The following is a 23,189-nucleotide window of genomic DNA, read 5'->3' as shown; positions in this document are numbered from 1 at the left end:
GTGTGCATGATCTTACTCCTTTTCTCAAAGCAATAGGCCAATGTAAATCCTCATCATCAAGAGAAGTAGTGTCCGAATTCTCATCTGTTGCAGGATCTGAATTTAGGTCAGCCTTTTGATCAGGTCTAGGGCATGTTTGGTCCTTACTCTCCTTCCGGTTAGATTGTCTCCGAGAATAAACTTGAAATTCCTTGGTGGGAGAGGAATTAGGGGCTGATTAGATTGGTTCTTGGGGCTGCTAGTTACTGGTAGGTTGCTGATTTTCAGTAGGTGAGGATGGGATATCTCAAAACTGATATTCCAAGGAGTTATTTTTGAGTATTCTCCCCCTGAATATCAGGTTTGGGATAATTGGACTGATTTTCAGCAAAGGTTACACCCATAGAAGTGAAGAATTTCTGAAGTTCAGGAGAGTAGCATTTGTAACCTTTTTGATGAGGAGAGTAGCCTAGGAAGATGCATTTGATAGACTTAGGATCAAGCTTGCTCCAAAGGTGGTTATGGACATGGACAAATGCACAGCAACCAGATTTTTAATAGGAGTTGGGAAAGAACATGAGTGTGAGGAAAGGTAGTTAGGAGAAGTTGGTTAGGAGTTTGATGCTTGAGGGTGCGTGAGGGCACTCTATTAATAAGGTAGGTGACTGTAAGAATGGCTTCACCCCAAAATTGTTTAGGAACTTTGGTAGAGAACAATAGGGATCTTGCCACTTCTAAAAGGTGCCGGTTCTTCCGTTCAACGACCCATTTTGTTGTGGGGTATCAACACATGAGCTTTGATTTATAATGCCTTGTTGGGAGAGATAATGACCAAGAATAGAGTTAAAATATTCTTTGCCATTATCAGTCCTTAGAATTTGAATTTTGGCATTAAATTGTCTTTGCACCATTGAATGAAACATTTGGAAGATAGAACCAGCTTCAGATTTATCTTTCTTGAGAAATACCCAAGTACGGGTATGATCGTCAACAAAGGAGATGAACCACCGAGCCCTAGTAATGTTTTTAACCCTAGAAGGCCCTCCACACATCACTATGAATCAAGGAAAAAGTGTAAGATGGAGTATAGGATTGTTTAAGATAAGTATTTCGAATATTTTTAGAGAATTGACAAACTTCACATTGCAACATATGTGGATCTTGATTCTCAAATAATGAGGGAAATAACATTTGAAAATAAACAAAATTTGGATGTCCAAGTCTATAGTGCCATAACATAATTGCACTATTATTGCTAGAATGAAAATTAGAGAGATAACCATAGGGTTTAGAGGAGGAACACTTGCTGATCGGAGCAACTTTGTTGCTGGAAGTAGTCTCTTGAAGGATATATAGTCCTGAACATGCCTTAGCACTGCCAATCGTCCTCCCAGAAATCCGATCCTGAAATACACACTGATTTTGTGAGAATTTAACTACACAATTATGATTAGCTGACAGTTTACTAACTGATAATAGATTGCAATCTAAATTTGGCACCAAAAGTACTGAATGTAAGGTTAAATCTGTAGAAATAGTCACTGAACCTACTCCAGCAACCTGTGATAGTGATCCATCAGCAATTTTCACCACCCAATCTTGTTGGCATGGTTGAAATCCAGTTAGGAGATTGTTATTTCTAATCATATGATCCGAAGCCCCTGAATCAACAACCAAACAGTTGAAAAATTACCCTTAGCAGTTAAGGCATGGAGGGAGTTACCTTTATGAGCTATAGAACCAGATGCCAAAGTAGGAGACTGAGTAATCTGAGATCTGTCAAACATATTTTGAAGCCACTCCATTTGTTCTTTGCTGAAAACACTGATTAATGAAGCTGCTGTGGTTTTTTCGGTGGAAGCTAAGGATCCTTTACTCCTTTCATGTGCCAGCTTCCAATCAAGTGGCTTCCCATGAATTTCCCTGCACGTTTCTTCGGTGTGTCCTGTCTTGTGACAATGATCACACCAAGTACGCCCCCTTTTTGTTTAGATGAAGTTTGATGGCTCCCCAGGGTGATTAAAGCTAACTGCTCCAAGGTTGGGTTGGTAGGTTTCAGTATGACCTTCATTCGGTTTTCCTCCCTTCGTACTTCTGCAAACGCCTCTCTAAGACTAGGCAAAGGCTTTGTACTAAGAATTCTTCCTCTCACTCTATCTTTGTTTTTATTCAAACCTATAAGAAACTTGTATAGTCTCTTCTCTTCCACAATCTGCTTGTATCTTGTTGAATCATCTGTGCACTTCCATTGGATAGTATCATACTTATCCAATTGAAGCCAAAACTTGTTTAAGGAGTTAAAGTACTGTGTAACATGAGAGTCTCCTTGTTTTAAATCATCAAGCATGCTCTCTATCTCAAATAATTCAGAAGTATTCTCAATATGAGAGTATGCTTCCTTAGCAGCCTCCCAACTTTATTGTGCAAAGTTATAAAGGAGGAAATTCTCACCTATTTCGATTGTCATAGAGTTGATGAGCTAAGGCATCACCATGTTATTTTCAGACTTCCAAGCCTTGAACCCTGGTTTTGTTTCTCCCGGTTTGGTTGTGCTTCTAGTCAAGTAGTCATCCTTACCCTTACCGTATATGAACATCAACACTGATTGTGATCATTGGAGATAGTTCTAACCATTAAGTTTGTGTCCTGTAATGGCGAACATGTTGCTGTTATCCATGGTTACAGGATTGCTGTTCGGTAGGGGTATAATCTCAGAGGATTGGCTGGAGGTTTGGTTGCTGTTTCTATCGACCATTGTGAGTACCAACGAGATTGTAGTTTTGGTTAGAGGGTGGTTGGGTCACGGCTGATGGGTTGTTACTTCTTTAGGGTTTGGTAATCAGAAAGAAAATAATCCTGCTCTGATACCATTTTGAAAATATTTGGAAGAAAAGAAGAACTTAACTTCATTCATTCCGCAAGGGTGTATAATTACATGAATATAAGATACTTACTCTCTATAGAAGTCTACTCTATTTACAAGATACTTAAACTTTTTAAAATACGAACTAACTATCTCTTATTTCAAATTGACTTATCTTCTTCTTCTTTTTATCTCTTTATCCTTCCTATAATTTATTCTTCCTTATCTTCAGCAAACCGATAGCTCCTATATTTCCATAGACACAAACCATCAAGAGCTCAAAACATGTTTTATGCGAGACGGACCCCATACATAACTATGAAACATGAGAAATGGGCGAGAAGGTTTATATGGTTGAGTTCGAAAGGAATTGCGCGTATGCTTTGACAATTGACACACTTCACATTGAAGCAAATTTGAAATTTTATTCTTGAATAATAAAGGGAACAACTTTTCAAGATATGCAAAATTCGGGTGCCCTAAACGAAAATGCCAAAGCATGGCTTGATTATTAGAATTGGGAATAGAAACATTGAAAGAAGAACTCCAAGATCTCGAATTACCAACTTGCAGATCTTGTCCTTGTGGAGAGTTATTGTTGGTGAGTAGGTATAACCTCGAACACTGCCTAGCACTGCAATCGTCCTCCCCGAATCCAAATCCTGAAATTCACACAAATTTTTGAAAAATTTAGTGACACAATTATAATCCTGACTAAATTTTCTGATGGATAATAAATTGCAGTCCAAATTTGGAACAAACAACATTGAGTAAGGGGAAAAATTCTCGGTTAACTTCATTGTTCCTACTCCGACCACATGGGATTGTGTTCCATCGGCAATCCGTATTGCCCACTTTTCTCTACGCGGGCTGATTTGAGTGAGTAGCCTTGTCATATGGTTTGAAGTTCCAGAATCTACAATCCATACATTCGAATGATTTCTGTTAACATTGAGTGCATGAAGGATATTATCTTTCTGGGCCACAATTTCGGTTGCAATGACCGAGGAGGGGGGGCTGCTTTGTGGCTGGCCAAAAATTTTCTATAGAAACTCCATTTGTTCTTTGTTAAAAAGGGCTGTGTTGGGGGAGTTGATCCTTTCTTCCGAATTCACCATGTTCTCCCCTACTTTCTCTTCGGTTTGTTGGCTTCATTTCTGCTGGTGTACTGTGTAAATCCCAACATTTATCCTTCGTGTGGCCAAGTGTATGACAATACTTGCATTTTGGCCGATCCTTCTTTTGTTTGCTATGGTTTGATGAGGGTGACTCCCACAGGCTGCAAGAGTAGCCCCTTCAGGAGGTGGATTTTGGGTCCCCAACCTGACCTTCTTTCTACTTTCTTCACGCCTCACTTCAGCAAAGGCTTCTCAGAGGCTAGAAGTTGGCCTCGTAGATAGGATTTTGCCACGAACTTTGTCCAAGTTCTTAATTGAGTCCAATTAAGAATTTATACGGACGCTTCTATTCCACAATCTTCTTATAGTACAAACCATTTTCCGGGCACTTCCATTTGTGTTCCTTGAACATATGTAACTGCTAGTCGTGCCAGTTGAGAATGCTAAAATATTGCATAACAATGGGATCTCCTTGCCGTTGATCATGGAGAACACATTCGATCTCGGACAACTCGGATGTGTTCTCAACATGCGAATATGCCTCCTTTGCAGCCTTCCAAATCTCTGCAACACTTCCAAATCTCTGTAGCAGTTTTGTAATGGAGAAAGTTTTCTCCAATTTTATTCGTCATGGAATTGAGGAGCCATGACATAATGAGGTTGTTCTCCGTCTTCCACGATCGATACTTCAAGTCTTCTTTCTTTGGCTGCATGGCTTCACCGGTGAGATATTCATCTTTCCCTTTCAAGACTGACTGGGACCACTGAAAGTCGGTCTGGCCATTCAGTTTATGGCCGATGATGTTGATCGAGGTGCTTTCGGCAGTTCCTGTGAGGCTTGGGATGACTTTTGATGACGATGAGGCTTTCTTGGCAGCCATACTTCTCTCAAACTTCAAGTTTCAGAAGTGATTTTGAGATTGGCCTTGGACAAACCGGGTTGTTGGATTGATTGCAGTGACGGCCGACGACATTGGATCGGATGGACAGAGCTGCTGGACTGATTGCTGCAATGGCGGACGTCAGCCCAAACTTCGATGATGTAGTTGGAGACGACTGATGGTGACAGCGCCGCTAGAGTCGACAGAGATGGGCGGTGGCGACGATGGTGTCGTTGGGGTTGACAAAGGTGGGCGGTGGCCGCGCTGATACAACTGATGGAGGTTGCAACGTTGAAGGGCAGATCTGGATGGAGATGGTGTCGATGGAAGCAGACGATGGCCACACTCAATGGAGATAAGAACTGGACCAAGGGGCAATCCTAGAACAACTAGGTTATTTGCCTTGGTCGATGACGGAAAGATTGCCGGTAGAGGGCGACAAAATGAGAAGGATCTTGACTCTACTCTGATACCATGTGGAGAAAGGAATTCTCTTTCATTCGTGTCAATCAACTATACATGGCTAGTCTATATATACACACAAGGAGATTACAAATCACATCTCTAAGGGATTGTGATCTCCTAAGAATCATTAATCAATTGGAAAAGGAAACAAATAAAATCAAAGAAGCTGTAGATCCTCCTAGATAGAATCCTACTATACATAGCCTAAAATATAGAAGATTTCGTGACTTAAATGCTGAGATATTTGATCTTCTACACCAAAAAAGCAAATTTTGACACAAACTATTGTTCTTCTAAACTTTTAGTCAAATGCAAAATTCCATAGACTTTCATTTTGTTTTATTTTGTAGATGAGTTATTGTAGTAGGTAGAATTGGCTTGTTTCTTCTTTCTTTTGTATGGGGTCCCCCCCCCCCCCCCCCCCCTTCTTGGTGATTTGATTTGTTTTATCATCAACAACAACAACCACAAGTCTTAATCCCATTAGGTGAGGTTGATTGGTTTGATTGTTTTATCAATCAAAAAAATTCAGACCCATAAATAGCAAAAAGCTACGGCTTCAAATTGTTACCCACCCCCTCCCTTTTCCCAGTCATTTCAGCAATTGCCCCTTTCTACTATATGATCAGATGGAAAAGCATGTAGATGCTTTAGTAGTTTATGATTATCTGGCTGACTATCTCAAATTGACATTAATATTACTCTTTCTGTTTAGAATTGTGCTAAAAAAGTTCATGAACATCCTTCTTTAAGATAGTTATTGATATCTTTTTCTTGTAAATTAAATGAGATTATGTTTATCAGCACTTGGATTTATTGTACTTAGATTCCATAAACCAAGTTAAATGTTTTTAAAATATATCGAGTACTTTAACAACCCCCCAACCTGAAAACACCAACCCCCAAAACCCCCATAATGGTCCATGGGGCCTTTCCCCTACCCTTGCAGCTTTCTCACTTAGTCTTTTTACTTTGATATTCTGTTAGTACACTTAATGGTTGCAAAGTTCCTAATGTCAAACTATTTCCTGCTCTTATTGTAGTTAAAAGATATTTGTTCATTTGCTCTTTTGTTTTCCAGTATTCTTTGGTCGACTCCTCTTACTTGCTTTAAGAATGCATTTAAAAAGTTAATTAACCATAGTAAGATGTGCATTTGTGTATTATAAAGATTCTTGTACATTAGCCCTTTTGTTTTCCTATATTCTTTGGCTTACTCCTATAACTTACTGTAAGTAATCATATAAAAGTTACTTAACCATGATAAGATTTGCATGGGTGTATTTTACTCAAAGATGCTTAGTATATAATCTCTTTCTTTTTAGAAGCTACAATGTGGTAACCTTTTTCTTCTCCTTCTTGTTCAGGCTACAGACTTTGCAGCTGTTGTGACATTTTTGTTGGAGGCAGTTCCTCCTATGCAGTCTTCAAATAATGAAAATAAAGAAGGTATGCCTTAAATGAATATACTTGTACCTTCTGGGGATTTCTTTTCTACTTCATGTTTTCATTTCTCTTGATTATACTTTTTGTCTATAATAGAAACTCAGCACACTGGAGTTTTTCTCAATTGTGCACATTGAATTCCATATTATTGTTGTTTCTGTACTCAGATCCCATATTGTTTGATGATGAAATGAGTATTGATGATGAAGCAACAGAAAGAGGTCTGCATCGGGATTTGCAACAACAGATTTCCAATGCTGTAGATCCACGATTTGTTCTACAACTTGTGCGTGATCATAATGACATTCATATTTGTCTCTTACCTGTGCAGTAACCTTTTTGTGTCTTATGCTGCCTAACTATGAGTTAACATGTTTGTTATTTTTGTCTTTCAAGCAGACAAATATTTTGTGCAGAGAGATTTCACTTGTCAATGGTCCATATAAAGAAGGATCTCATGGCAAAGAGGTGACAGCTGTTGGTGCTGCCTGTGCTTTCTTGCATGTGACTTTCAACATTTTACCCCTTGAGCGGGTCATGACTGTACTGGCTTATAGAACAGAGCTCGTTCCTGTACTATGGAACTTCATGAAGGGATGTCATGAGAATCAGAAATGGTCATCATTGTCTGAGCAATTGGCATACCTTCCAGGAGATGCGCCTGGCTGGCTATTACCCTTGTCAGTTTTCTGTCCTGTGTATAAGTAAGAACAATGCTCATTTTTTCTTTTTTTCCTGGTAATCTTTCTAATATTCAGTTTTCATAAGCTCTATAAAGATGTCATCATTAATTTGATGGTTACATGGTTGTCTGAGGTACTGAACTTAGGCTACAAGTTGAGGGACTTACTGACTTTGTTTGATGGATCAGGCATATGCTTATGATTGTTGATAATGAGGAGTTCTATGAGCAGGAGAAGCCACTGTCATTAAAAGATATAAGATGCTTGATTGTTATCTTAAGACAGGTAACTTATCTTAAGACAGGTAACTTTTGTGGTTATCAAATCCTAAGTAAAGCTCACAGAAAAATAATCCTTTGTGGTACTTCATGTTTCTGCAATACAAGTTTTGTATAAGTGTATAATATAAAACTGATTTTTGGGACAGTAATTTTGATTTCCTTTAGCCAAGTAGTAGATTGTTTGTTCTGTTAAGCATCTGCAAGCTGAAGTAAACTCACTTTGTCTTTCTTTTTTAATTAAGCTATGCCTAATAAAAATAGGCACATTATCATTAAAGTTACACATTATGCTTACACTAGCAGAATACCTGTGCCATGCATGGTGAAATAATATAGTATAGAAGTCATTTTTTCCTTTGGTAGCAAAAGTGTCAAAATAAACAGAAGTTGAAATTTTGGATACCACAAAATATGTTCAAGTCTCTTTTATTTTTTTTTATCACATTCTTTTGGAAATAGTTTAAGATTAAAAGGAATGAGACCATGTATATAATTGTGAGTGTATGAAATTGAATACAAATTGGATAATGATATTGAAGCACTTCAGGAATTCTAGGTGTGGAGAAGAAGAATGAAAGTCACAAGATAGCACAATGAGACTAAAAGGAGAGAGGCAAAGTATGGGGTCTCAGCATGTTATGGGGGCATATTATTGTGTATCCCTCCTGGGCTAGAATTCCCCAATAGGTAGAGGAGAATAATACATTTTCTTTAGGACATTCTTTCTACCAAGGATGCAGATAAATCCAACCATGTGATTGGACTATCTGTAGATGCCTTACCCCTCAAAATGCACTCCTAAATAATCTTGTTCTTATGTCTGTTCTTGTTTGTAAATGAATAACCATCCTGAAACTTTTCAGAATTTAACTCCAAATTTTGATTTAGTCAATAAGATAGCATGTGCATAAGAAATAAGAGAAAATGGAAATTGCTAAACAAAAGATATTTTAGTTTGACAAAAGGGTGAGTAATTAGAGTAGGGGGAGGTAGTTTGCTTGATACAGAATAGAGTGCCGCATGAATGCTACTTAGGAGAGAACTTTAGGGGTGAACACTTGCATATAACTTGATGGCAATACTAGGTACTTTCTACCATGTAAGATGGAATTTAATTATTGTGGTTGCTCATTCTTGTAGGCCTTGTGGCAGCTCCTATGGGTGAATCCTGTTGCTCCTCCTACCTTAACTCAGTCTACTACTGATGTATTCACTCTTAGGAAGCACCGCCTGGAAAGTATTCAGCATAGGGTTAGCCTTGTAGCTTCCGAGCTACTGTCCCAGGTATAAATGATCTTGTAGTCCTCGTTTGTTTTCTTTTCAAAGATCGTAAGCTTTGATTTCTCAAACTTGTAATTCTTTTGATGCATTTGGATACTGATTTGTTATCTAATGCTATTCTTGCAGTTGCAAGATTGGAACAACAGGCGGCAGTTTACACCCCCTAGTGACTTCCATGCTGATGGGGTCAATGAGCACTTTATTTCTCAGGTACACAGCTATTGGTTTGTGCCTTGAGTCCTTGGGGCTAAAATGTTTTTGGTTATTCTAATATGATACCTGCTTTCTCTAGGCTATGATTGAAAATACCAGAGCATATGAAATACTGAAACATGCTCCATTCCTGGTGCCATTCACAAGCCGAGTTAAAATATTTACTGTGAGTTGCCAGCTCATTTAATGTTATTCTTCAGTTTCTTCATATTTAAAACAATTGTAAGTAGGGATAGGTAGACATACCCCTGTCAACTAATTTTAAAAGCATCGACCCTTTCAGTTTAATACTGTCAACAGATGATAGAAAGCTACGATTTGTGTTATAATGCCTCCTTAAAGATAAATATTTCTGCACATATTCATCTTCTTGTGGTAAATCTTAATGTTTAATGGTTGAAGGTTGTAATTGGAATGGTTACATCTACGTTGGCTGTCATGACCATAGGAGTAATAGAGGGACAATATTATAATAGGGTTATAATAGTTTGTTAGGAGATGTTTTGCAATTTGTTAGGAGCACATAGGTGCTATTAGGAATTCAGTTAGCAGTCAGATTTGCCTATAAAAGGGTTACTGTAAGAGGAGGGGATTATTATGTGAAATGATATTGAATCCTCTCAAATTCCCCCTCATGAATTCTCTCTCAAATCTCTTTGATTTCTCCCTCCCTTTCTGCTAATTTCTCTCCCCCCCTCTATTCTTCTGCAACTCTCTCTCATTCCCGTCTATAATCTCCCTCCTCTGTCCAATTCTCCCTCATTCCAGTTCTGTTATTGGTCTTAATTCACTCGGATCCTTCCGATTCCAATCCAAACCCTAGGTTAAACCCTAGGTACACAACATTGGCTTTGGTTGAAGTAAATTAATACTGCTGGTATTTATGCTTGTGAAAGAAAAACGTTGAGCAAAAAGCAAGAAAGATTTGAAAACAGAATGAGAGATTCTCTGAGGAATAATGGTCAAAATAATAAATCATAACCAAGAAAAGAGGCATGATTCTGCCTGTCTGCCTCGGGACTGCACTGTATGGTGGTTGGCTTATTTTTCTGATAAAAAAAAAGTCTTACTAACATCTTCACTTTAAAGTAAAGGGAGAGAAGGAACCTGAGCCAACAGGTTAGAAAGCACTGGGGAGAAATTTAAAATCTTGGGCAGTTGACCTCAGAGCAGAAGCACTTCAAATTTTCAGAAGAACAGAAAACCAATAAAAAGAAGGTACCTATCAACATAGCCAGATCAAAATTATAAACTTGAAAACAGCTAAATTATCAATTCCATTGAAAAATAAGACAATAAATCTGGTTGACAGTTCCTGACGTACTGGAGTGTTCAGCTTCTTCTTCTACCTCTTCCTTGTATACTTAAATGAGATACAAAATCTTGAGATTAAATTTAAAAATACAAATGATGGAAGAAAAATGCCAATGTGACTTACTGGAAGATGGCAGCTCTCAAGTTTGAAATAGTCACTCTGAAGAGAGAGGTTGTTGAGGTTGAAAAATATAATGGTCTCAGAAAAATTGTTATGACCCAGGGGTAGAAGTGTAATAAGTGAATGATTGTAACTGTAGAAGACTAACAGGAGGGGCTGTTGTAACTAGCGGGATTGGCAGTTAGCCATCCTAACGGTATGGGATGCGCCTATTAAGTAGGCTGTTGTAGAAGGAAGCCACGTGATTGATGAATAACAGAATTTCTTCTCTCTCATTCTTCTCAATCTCTCCCTCCAACTCTCTCGTTCTCCTCTTTCCCCTGTTCTCTTTCTCCCTAAATTTCTGATTTTTCTATCGGAATTCTTCTCGTAATTCCGCCAATTGCCCAGCCCTTTAACCTAAGGGCTTGATAAGTAGTGAGACTGATATTGGTCCAAGACCTTCTGATGTGACATGGTTATCAAAATCTAACTTGTAATTGCTGGAATTGTCATCTGCCTATTCTTTTAAACCTTATTTGAACATGCAAACAAGTGGTGCTTCTCCTATTGAGGTTTCTCTGCCCCACCTCTAAAAATAGGTTAGGGTATGAGTTAAACCCAGTCATATATGTGATGGCATGCTCTTTTTAAATAATATAGGCGAACAGATTTAAACAAGCTGAATACCGAGAAGATGTATTTGAGTACCTTAGATGAATTACTCAAGAAGGATTAGAACAAGTAGGAAGAATACTCGATTGAAAAGAGGACTACTTTTCCTGCCTTTCATTGATCTCTAGTACGGTATATATACATGAATACATCTGAAATATCTTCCTAAAATACAGGAATACATTTGAATTCTGATATGATAAAGATAATCAAAACTTAAACTTAATTTTCTGCTGGAATTATCTTCTAAGGACTGTTTAATCCCCTTCTTTCTTGGAGCCTCACCCTCTTATCTTGTAGCCTTTTCTTATCTCTTATCTCCTATCACTTTAACTTGAAAATATCCCAACAACCTTATCACCGAGCCTTATCCTCTTCTCTTATCTCTTATCTCTTATCTCCTATCACTTTAACTTGAAAATATCCCAACAACCTTATCACCTAGTTTTCGGCTATCAAGATTTCAACTTTTTAATTTTTTCAACAATAGGCTGTAGTTCCAATGATGTAGGACAGAAAAGTAGATTTTAGGAGTTCTACATCATCCAGTCAATTCTGTTATTATTTGAATTACTCTCTTCGCTGCAAGCAAGTCAAACCGTTCAATTTTTCTTTTCCCAGTTGTTTCTTTGTGATCTGTTGTTTGAAATTCATTTAACAGGTGCAGTTGGCAGCTGTAAGGCAAAGACATGGATCTCATGCCATGTTTGCAAGAAACCGCTTCAGAATACGGAGAGATCATATTTTGGAAGATGCTTTTAGTCAGTTAAGTGCATTATCTGAAGAGGACCTTCGTGGACCGGTATGTCTCAAGTTTTATATTTAAATTATTACTTTTGTAATATGGAATGCATGCACCCACACACAGGTGGATAGAGCTAATTTTATAGAGAAAGATTAGCCTTTTTTAAATCAATGTTTTTCTACATGTAACCGTTTTCTGATGTATGATTCCAGATTCGTGTGACCTTTGTGAATGAACTAGGGGTCGAGGAGGCTGGTATTGATGGTGGAGGGATTTTCAAAGATTTTATGGAGAACATTACTCGGGCGGCCTTTGACGTGCAATATGGCTTATTTAAGGTTATAATTTGTATGGTTTTTGAGAATCGTGCATTATGCTCTAACTTGTCTCTCTCAGTGCATGAGTGCATGCTAAAGGAAAACCACATGTTGGAGTCTATCTGCATATATGAGAACAGACTAACATCTTAATGCCTAGATCAATGTAGATAAAATTAGGTTATATAAGTACACAATATATAAGTTGTTTAATTCTGGTTTAAAAGTACTAAAAGCTGCAGGAGCATGGTAGTAGCAGGTGTTAGTTTAGAACATCATGTTGGATTATCTGATCTAGCTTACCTAGCTACCTCATCAGATTATTACTTTTGGAATTCTACATTAACCTGACAATGTTTTACATCAGTTAGATGGGACTGGTGTTATCAGAAAACATTGGTATCCTAGCAATCCCAAAACTGGCATTAAGTTTTGAAAATGGTGAATTTAACTGCCCATGTTCATCTTAAGAGTGTTTTTTCTTTTTAATATATGCATCTATATATATATATCCACTTTTAAATGTTCCCTTAGGAGTGTGAATTGAATGGTAAACTAAAATTTCTGGAATTTTGATGGGTAAAATGTGAAGGGAAGGTCGTCATGCTTCTAGAAATATGATCTTACAATTGCTATTAATTTGAAGAAAACATGCACTACACCTTTTATTTAGTATTCATATTGTTGGACCCATCTAATGAGACCATGGCTTGGAATCAGTGTTACCAAAACCAAACCGGTTCAGCAGGTTGGACTGTGAAGCAGTCACCATACCAGTTTGATTCAAGAAAAAGATCAGGGATATATATAAATCAGCCAGTTTTTTGTTAACCAATCTGTTGAAGTGTTTAAGGGTATTAATGTAATTAGGCTACCTAACATACTACCTAACATACTTTTGTATATGTACCTTGTATTATACATTGAGAAATATAGAATATTTTATTCCACTACGTGGCATTAGAGCCAGGTTCCCAACCCTAACCCTAACCAGTACCGTTGCTGCTCATTGACTGCTGTCGACTTTACCAGCGCTGCTCACTGACCTCCATCGTCATCACTGGCACCACTCACCAACTGTGCATCCTCACCAGTAGTGGAACTCGCTCGTGATTGCTGGTTTGAAGATTGTGACTTCCAATGCTTTGCAACTGCAGATCTGGTTGTGATTTCTGCAATTCCTTGCTTTGCAACTGCAGATCTAGTTGTAATCCTCGAGTTCAGTTTGCAACCTCTTGATTTCCAGACGATTTTCAGACTTGATTTCTGGCTCTCTTGCTGATTATCTGGTTAGGGTTTGTAATCATCTTCATGTCTTCATCCACATCCATCCCACCAACATCAACAACTGTTTCCGTTCCCCAATTCTTGAGCACCCCCGTTATTACCACTGAAAAATTGAATGGGACCAATTATTTTACATGGTTTACAGCAGTGGAAATCTAGTTTCTTGGGCATGGACTTGAAAATCACTTAACACAGACCATCTCAACTATTCCTGAGAGCAATCAAGCTCTTTGGCAAAAGTGGATGTGCAGTTTAAGTTTGACGTGGAAGACTGTTGAGCTTACTTTGATGCCTATTTGTTGATCTCTTCGTGAGTGTAGTGCTCTATGGACTCCTGCCCATGAGCTGTATATGAGTGACATCAGTTGCATCTGTGATGTGATTGGTGCTTTATTTTGTCTTCAATAGAATGATTTAGACATGCCCACCTATCTTGGTAAGGTCCAAGCTTCCATTCCTGATTTTAATGAACTGATGCCATTTGATATTGATATGGAAAACAAGAGCAACGAGATAAGATGTTTACCATTCTCTGTCTCCATGGGATTTGACCAGAACTTGAGCTAGTAAAAACACAAATTCTAGGCAGGGGTGGAGATTTGACCAGAACTTGAGCTAGTAAAAACACAAATTCTAGGCAGTACCCCTTTTCTACCTTTGACAAGCGTATTTTCTCTATTACTTTTAACTCTCTTCATTTACTGTTGATCATGGCTCCTCTCTACCTAGAGACCATTTTGCTCTTGTCATTGCCTAGACCAACCCTCCTCATTTTGAGGGTAATTCAAGTGGATGCACTTGGCCCTAGTGTTCCTATTGTAATCATATTGGTCACCTTCAGGAGACTTACTATAGCTTACATGGTCTCCCACCTCAAACGATTAATATCGCTCACATTGTTGTTGGTACTTTAAAGGATCAGGAGGCTATCACCCCTAGGGCTTCTTCACTAGTGACTATCTCTAAGGGAGAGTATGCTTAGTTTCTTCAACTCTGGGCAACACATAGGCCACTTCACCTATCACATCTCTTGCTCACACTAGTAATCCCACTACTAGTGTGATTACCACTTCACCTCGTTGTTGGCCCATGGATCTTTGGCTTTGATGCTACCAATCATATGTCCGGTAATTGTTCATTCTTCTCTCATATTCACACCTTGGGGTCTTTGCTTATTGTTACCTTGGCTAATGGTTCTCAAGCCTCAGTCTAGGGTATTGGAAACACATAACCCCTTCCTATTTTACTATTGTCATCTATGTTACATTTACTACACTGCTCCTTTAATTTACTTTCTGTTAGTCAAGTAACTCATAATCTGAATTGCTTCGTCACCTTTTTGTTTGTTTTTGTTTTTATTCAAGATTGGAGGATCGAACATACGATTGGCATTAGGTATGAGTCTTAGGGAATATACTATCTGTCTCGACTGGCTTCATCAGTGGCTTGCACAACTACCTCTTCACACTACACATCCATTGTTGATTACTCTTCCTACTTTAGAGTGTGAGTCTTGTCAATTGTTGTAGTTCTTTCCCAGTCGAGTTAATAAGCATGTCAATTCTCCTTTTTTAGTCATCCATTCTAATGTATGGGATCCAAGTCATGTTAGTTCAAAACAAGGTTTTCTTTATTTTGTAACATTTTTTGATGATTTTTCCCGCACTGCATGGTTTTTTAAACATCATTCCAAATTGTTTGTCTTTAAAACTTTTGTGCTGAAATTCAAACTCAATTTAATGTGCCTATTTGGGTTATTCACAATGATAATGCTCTTGAATAGTTGATAGCACCCTTTAAATCTTATATGGCACCAAAGCAAATTCTTCACCAAACCTCTTGTTGAATGAAAGAATTGTTATTTAATTGAGACTACACAAACAATCCTCTCATATGCATGTTCCCATCCAGTATTGGGATGATGCTATCTTAATAATGTGCTACTTGATTAACCGAATGCCTTCCTCTATACTTGATGACTAGGTTCGTCATTGCGTTCTTTTTCCTCTAATTGACTTGTATTCTCTCCCTCCTCATATATTTGGGGGTGTACTTGTTTTGTTCATCAACTTTCTCCTGGTTGTGATAATTGTTAACTTGCTCTCTCAAATGTGTTTTCCTTGGTTATTCACATCTTCAAAAAGGGGTATCGTTGCTACTCTCCCTAGTTGGCTCGCTATTTTGTTCTTGCTGATGTTACCTTTTTTGATTCCTCTCCTTATTTTCCTTCCTCTCTATGCTGGACAAGTTGGTGTCAACTAACCTTACTTTGTCTATTCCCTTTCTTGACCTTCCCTCTCCTCATCCTCTCTCATCTTCTTCTTGCCTTGATGACCCTAATCTTCAGACCTGTCAACGGTGTCTTGGACATGTGGACCCATCAACAAAGCTCGTCATTAACAGACCTATGGGGGCCTCACTTGACTCATCCTTCATGTCGACTGACCCTCCCACCTTTGGTCTATCTCCCACTATTCATGATCTTGACTTGTCTATTGCTCTTCATAAAGGTACTAATCACTACACTACTCAACATCCCATTTCACATTTTGTTAGTTATTACTCTTTATATTCTGGCCTTTATCTCCTCTTAAGACTGCTACAAAAGCCCTATCCCATCCAAGCTAGCGGGATACTATGGTTGAAGACATGTTTGCTTTACATTCCAATGAAACTTGAGACTTGGTACCTCTTCCAAAGGGTAAATCTATTGATAGTTGTCATTGGGTTTTTATTGTGAAGGTTGGTTTTGATAGCCACATTGATCGCCTCAAGGCTTACCTTGTCGCAAAAGGGTATACTCAGATTTTTGGCTTTGCTTATGGGGACACCTTTTCTCCTGTTGCCAAGATATCCTTAGTTTGTCTCTTCTTGTCTCTTGTTGCTATATTTCATTAGTCTCTCCATCAACTAGATATCAAGAATACTTTTCTTTGTGGTGATTTAAAGCAGGTGTATATGGAGCAACCTCTTGAGTTTGTTGCTCGGGGGAGTTTAGCCTCGTTTGTCACTTGTGAAAATGATGCGGTCACCAATCAAGACTCGGCCCAAGGCTGACCCAATTAAACCGGAATAGTATCACCAAAATAGTAGTGCCATAATGTTATTTTAATACTTCTTAAGTTTTAGAATTCTACTTGATTTAGGATTCTATTTTATATTTCTACTTGATTTAGGATTCTATTTCATGTTTCTACTTGATTTAGGATTCTACTTCATGTTTGATTAGAGTTTTATTTTTATTAAGATTCTAGTTGACTTTTATTTAGGATTTATTTCTATTAGAATTCTAGTTGGATTTTGTTTTCCAAATATTAGATGGATTTGGATTAGCCAAACACTATAAATATACCTAGAATCTAGAGATTGTAATCAAGTTTTTATTAATCAAATTTCAGCAACCTATTTGGGTTTTCTTAGTAAAACAGTCTTGTTTTTGCGTCTGCTTGAAAGCCAAGCTTCGGCTATTGAAGTTTGCTCTTTCAAGGGTTTATTTTGGTGTGTTTTCTTCACACTCACGCTACACGCTGCGTCAGGTGGTATCAGAGAGGTTAATCAACCAATCAGATGGCCAATCTTGAAGGTAACGGTAGCAACCAGCCTCGTGACGGTGATCAGGGGTTGTCCGCAGTTTGGAGAGCAATCGAAGAACAGCGGGAAGTAACTCGTACTATCCAGCAACGATTGGAGCAACATAGCAACCAATTGGGCACCTTACTACGAGTTGATGATGACAGGAACCTGAATAATGGGGTGAATCAAGCCGGAGCGGGAAGACCACCCATTAATCATGTCCTTGTTAATCCTAGAAGACCAGTGATTGAAGATAGCGATGAAGAGAATGATTTTGGTCGAGCAATAGCTAACCCTGGTGGTAGAGGGGTTAGGAGGAATGCGCATCAGTACAACCATTGGGGCAACAATGAGTATAGACTAAAAGTTGATATTCCTACCTTTAGTGGAGATCTTGATATTGAGGGGTTCTTGGATTGGATCACTGAGGTTGACCATTTTTTCGAATACATGGAGATCCCAGATGAACGACAAGTAAAGTTAGTGGCTTACAGGTTGAAAGGCGGTGCATCTGTTTGGTGGGAGCGATTAAGAGAAACGAGATTGAGGGAATGCCGACTGCCAGTTAAGACATGGAGACGAATGAAGCAGCTGTTAAGAGGTAGATTTTTGCTCCCTGACTATGAACAATATATGTTTGAAGCTTATCAAAGATGTACACAGGGAATGAAGAGCGTGAATGAATATACCTCTGAGTTTCTGCGATTGGCGGAGAGAAACCAATTATTAGAAAGTGACAATCAACAAGCAGCTCGTTACTTGAATGGATTGAACCCTGCTATTCGTGATAAAATTGGGGTTCAGATGGTTCTGAGTGTGTAAGAAGCAAGGAACTTAGCTTTAAAGGCTGAGTTAATGTTGAGTGAGAGATCTCGTAATGACAACTATCGTCGGTATAGTGGGAATGAAAATAAACAACTAGCTTTTGATAAAGGCAAGTCAGATCAAGGAGCGCAACCCTCCAATCCACCCCATACAGTCAACCCTAATAAGGTTACAATGGGGGGAAACATTCGAGGTACTATTTCTAATCTTCCAAAATCCCCTAATCCTTATGCAAAGCCTATTCTTTTAAAATGTTTCAAGTGCAATGAGGTTGGGCATCGATCTAGTGATTGTCCAAGAAGGAAAACAGTTAACATTGTAGAAAAGGAAGAGGAAGATGTTGCTGAAGAGGAAGTATATTGCGGGCTTGATGGGGAGGATGACGAAGAAGATTATGGACATGGGCAATATATATGTGTAGTGAGGAAGTTAATGCTATCTCAAAAGAATGAAGATACTACTCAACGGCATAAGCTTTTTCGCACGAGGTGTACGGTGAAAGGAAAAATCTTTGAGTTGATTATAGATAGTGGAAGTCAGGAGAACATCATAGAAAGAGACGTGGTGGCAAAGATGCAGTTAACTCCTGAAAAACATCCAAGCCCTTACATGATTGGATGGATCAAAGAAGTTGGTGGCATACATGTGGATGAACATTGCAGGGTGCCTTTCTCTATTGGTAAGTACTCCGATGAAGTCTATTGTGATATTGTTGATATGGATGCTTGCCATATTTTATTTGGGAGGCCTTGGCAATTTGATGTGGATGCTACGCACTCGGGTAGGAAGAACACATATCAGCTTGAGAAAGAAGGTGTGCGTTATACTTTGTTACCCATAGTGGAAAAGAATCAAACCAAAGCTTCTAAAGTGGAGCTTGATTTCGAAGATTATGTTGTCCCAGCAACCTCAACGTTTGCAAACTCAGGTCTGATTTATGTTGCTAACATGATAGAAACTTCAAGGTTATTGACTCATACTGGGGTATTTTCCAGTCCCGATGACTCAAGCATTGCTTCGCAACCCAATGATGGTGGTGTTTCCTCTGATCGACTTGCTACTGTAAAGGAGATGGAGGTCATGGCAGCAAATCCTTCTACAGTTTATTCAAGATCTGACATGGTTGAATCGAAGGCAATAAGATCTACTAGATTAGAGAAGCGCTCAAGATAGAAGGTTCAACGTGCTCAATCTAACAGTAATAATGCAATGGAGGCAGAAGACAACAAACATGGCGATGATTGGACCCATGCCAATGCTGATATGGCTAAGAAGGGGAGGAATGTCTTTGCTCATGTTCCCTTAGCAGAAAAGTTCAAGCGGTTCAGGAAGATGTCAAGCAAAAGTTGCACAAATAAGAAATATAAGGCGACAACTGACAAGCATAGGAAGCACAAGGTATTTGAGGTTGGAGATGAAGTCATGATATTCTTGAAGAAGGAACAAATTCCAGCAGGAAAGCAGAACAAGTTCAAGAAGTATGGTCCTTATAAGATTCCAAAGAAGACCAATGACAATGCTTATGTTGTGGATTTGCCTAATCATATGGGTATTTCTAAACATTCAAAGTGGCTAATCTCTCTTCGTACTTATCAGATGTGGATTTGTCCAAACAGGATCAAAATTCGAGGTCGAATTTTTTCTCAAGTGAAGGTGAATGATGCGGTCACCAATCAAGACTCGGCCCAAGGCTGACCCAATTAAACCGGAATAGTATCACCAAAATAGTAGTGCCATAATGTTATTTTAATACTTTTTAAGTTTTAGAATTCTACTTGATTTAGGATTCTATTTTATATTTCTATTTGATTTAGGATTCTATTTCATGTTTCTACTTGATTTAGGATTCTACTTCATGTTTGATTAGAGTTTTATTTTTATTAGGATTCTAGTTGACTTTTATTTAGGATTTATTTCTATTAAAATTCTAGTTGGATTTTGTTTTCCAAATATTAGATGGATTTGGATTAGCCAAACACTATAAATATACCTAGAATCTAGAGATTGTAATCAAGTTTTTATTAATCAAATTTCAGCAACCTATTTGGGTTTTCTTAGCAAAACAGTCTTGTTTTTGCGTCTTCTTGAAAGCCAAGCTTCGGCTATTGAAGTTTGCTCTTTCAAGGGTTTATTTTGGTGTGTTTTCTTCACACTCACGCTACACGCTGCGTCAGAAAATCCTTACATGGCTTAAGTAGTCTCCTTGAGCTTGGTTTGGTAGATTTAGTTCTGCTGTCCTAGAGTTTGTGTTAACTCGGAATGGAGTTTGGGTAGATTCCACGATAGTGTTAGACCAAGGATTTGGGTCCCTTGAAGTACTCGATCAAAGTAGGGAATCCATGTTTCTCAAAGGAAGTACATCTTGGATTTGCTTGAGAAGTTAGGGATGCTTGGATGTAAGTTTATAGATAACCTTATGAACCTGAATATCGAGTTGTTTTTCGGAGAAGGGGAGCTTATTTCTGACCTTGGGTGTTGTCATCGATCAGTTAGCAAGCTTAATCACCTCACAATCATTCGTCTTGATATCTCATTTGTTGTGGTGTGGTGAGTCAGTTTCTAGATTCACCTTATGAAAGTCATTGGGATGCAGTGATTTGTATGTTTCAATATATTAAACATGCCTTTGGTTGTGGTGTGATGTATCGAGATCATAGACACAACCAAATTGTGGGATATACAGATGTTGATTGGGTGAGATCTCTTATCTACAAACTATCCACATTTGGATACTGTATATTTGTTGGTGGCAATTTAGTCTCTTGAAAGAGTAAGAAACAAAGTGTTGTTGCCAAGTCTAGTGCAAAAGTTGAATATAGGGCAATGACCTTAACAACTTTTGACTTGGTTGAAGCAATTAGTTGAGGAGTTAGAAGTCATTTAAGTCCGGTCTATAATTGTGACAATCAAGTTGCCATTTACATTGCTTCTAATCTTGTGTTCTACAAGAAAACCAAGCGCATTGAGATTGATTGTCACTTTGCCAGAGACAAGATGCTTTCAAGGATGTTGCTACAACATTTGTGGGCTCCAATGATCAATTGACTGATTTACTCACGGAGTAACTTAAAGTTTCTTGCGTGTGTTTCATTTGTATCAAGCTAGGCATGCTCTATATGTTGCTCCAGCTTGAGGGGGAGTGTTGAAGTGTATAAGCAAGGGTATTAATGTAATTAGGGTACCTGATATACTCTTGTATATATACCTTATATTATACATTGAGAAATATGGAATATTTTATTCCACTACACAATCAAACTTGTAAAACCAAATAAACCTGCCTGTTTTATTTTTTATCCAAAAATAATCAATAGCCCACAATTTTTGAAGAATTTATTCTTTCATATAGGGGTAATCTAATTTTTGTGAAGAAAAAATAAAGAAGAAAAAACAAAAAAAGGAGAATGAAGATTGAAAGTTTAAACAATCAGGAAGACAGAAGGCCATCTCCTTAATCTCCTTGCTAATGGCCATGTCCAATTGTCCATCCAGACAGGTAACCTTGTAGGAGGGATGACTCAGAAACTTTGAATCCATGGAACAATACTTCTTATTTTAATTTTCAAAGATTAAGTTGTATGAATGAATTATTGTATTGAAAGTTTATATCAAACTCTATTTGCATGTATTGTGAAAATGATATTTGACCATCTTAGTCTTTTTTTCTTTAAATTAGTTTTGTAATGATAAAATTCGGGCATTTAATTACTGATTCATGCTCTTATATGATTTTAATATTTCTTAATGTTATTTTAATTAGTGTTCATATAAATACTGGTGAACAGTAGTATTTTAAATTTATTATATTTCATATATGTATTCTGAACTAGTACCCCAACCAGTTCAATGATCAATCTGGTTTTAATAACTATGCTTGGGATTTTTTTTGTTGTTATTGTTATTACTGTCATGGAAATCATTAAAAGAAAATTGCATTAGGAGTATTTTTCATTCTAATATGCAAGTCCACCTCGAGGGGTACCATGCATACATCCTCATTCCACATAGTAAAAGCAACTGCTCAAAATAGCTTATACCAATATAGAATGATGAATAGTTGTAAAGATTCAGAGTCAGATTCGTGGTCAACATACTAGTTGAACAAAGTATGCATTTGACAGAAGGGATCAATGTTCAAATTTATAAATGTTGAGCAGGTTGGACCACTGAAATTGGGAGGGGAGACCTTGAAAGTTGGAAAGATGCATATGCTAACGATTCAAGATGTTTGGAAAATCAAGTTTTGCCTGTATCATGTGAAGAGTTCTTGTGTTGCATCTATTGTGGTCATTTATTACTTATTTATAACAGTTAATTATCTTCCTTTTTCTGATTACTGCTTTATGAGTGGTACAAGGCTGAAGACTTGAGCTTGAGAGTGTGAATTCAAGTTTGACCTAACATTGGTGCACATCTTGTTTGCCTCCACCAAGCAAAAAAAAAAAAGGAAAAAAAGAAAAGAAAAAGGAGACTAGAATAAAATAGTGCAGGCCATTCTTTGGAGATGCTTTTTTTTTTTCTTTTTCTCAAATTTATATTATTGCATTGGTAGTTAAGGTATTTAGTTAATATCTTTGGAGATTGTCTTCTGCAAATGGAAGATGGGAAATCCGTTTTGGTGAAGGAGTAACTAAGCAAATCTGGATGCTTGTTGGGAATCACCCGATGAAGATATTCATGGAGGTTTTAAAATATTCTCTTTTAATATTTATGGGAATTAATTCAAGCAGTTAAGTTTTAAAGAAGATTCTATAAAAACTTGAATAATATTGAATAAACATTTTGGAATTCCATTTTTGGTATCTGGTTGTTCATTTTTTAGAAGGCCATCAACACACATATAGTTGTTCATTTGGTCTATGATAATGATCCAAGATATTTGAGATGTTTGGCTTTGACCAAGGTTATCTTATATCAGACCCTTCCTAACAAAGAGGAAATTTGTTGGTAAAGTACGGGCAAACCTTAAATGGATTTTCCCATGGCAGTTATTTCATGACTGTTTTAACCTATACAACCTCATATTACAACATTAGGGAATTCCCTAGTACACGAGGCTCCCACTTTGTGAGGGTTGGGGGAGAGTTGTTTTTTGTATGCGGCTTTACCCTTGCTTTTTTGTGAAGAGGCTGTTTCCACAGCT

General features: G+C 37.8%; 1 protein-coding gene across 6 annotated transcripts in view; it reads left to right on the top strand.

Moving 5' to 3' along the window:
* The window catches only part of LOC127812052 (E3 ubiquitin-protein ligase UPL6-like), a 75,338-nt gene that overhangs the window by 36,998 nt on the left and 15,151 nt on the right, over positions 1-23,189 (top strand). For 5 of the 6 annotated variants that reach the window (XM_052352332.1, XM_052352331.1, XM_052352336.1 and 2 more), the window contains 9 exons: positions 6,674-6,755; positions 6,920-7,038; positions 7,152-7,456; positions 7,624-7,720; positions 8,857-9,000; positions 9,124-9,207; positions 9,290-9,376; positions 11,961-12,101; positions 12,257-12,382. In XM_052352332.1, the coding sequence (XP_052208292.1) occupies positions 6,674-6,755; positions 6,920-7,038; positions 7,152-7,456; positions 7,624-7,720; positions 8,857-9,000; positions 9,124-9,207; positions 9,290-9,376; positions 11,961-12,101; positions 12,257-12,382 (1,185 nt within the window). The remainder of the gene's footprint in view (positions 1-6,673; positions 6,756-6,919; positions 7,039-7,151; positions 7,457-7,623; positions 7,721-8,856; positions 9,001-9,123; positions 9,208-9,289; positions 9,377-11,960; positions 12,102-12,256; positions 12,383-23,189) is intronic. The other variant, XM_052352334.1, reaches the window with a different exon arrangement.

Source organism: Diospyros lotus, chromosome 10, assembly GCF_014633365.1.
Source record: "Diospyros lotus cultivar Yz01 chromosome 10, ASM1463336v1, whole genome shotgun sequence".
Lineage (NCBI taxonomy): Eukaryota > Viridiplantae > Streptophyta > Magnoliopsida > Ericales > Ebenaceae > Diospyros > Diospyros lotus.
This window is presented reverse-complemented; position numbering and strand designations above follow the sequence as displayed.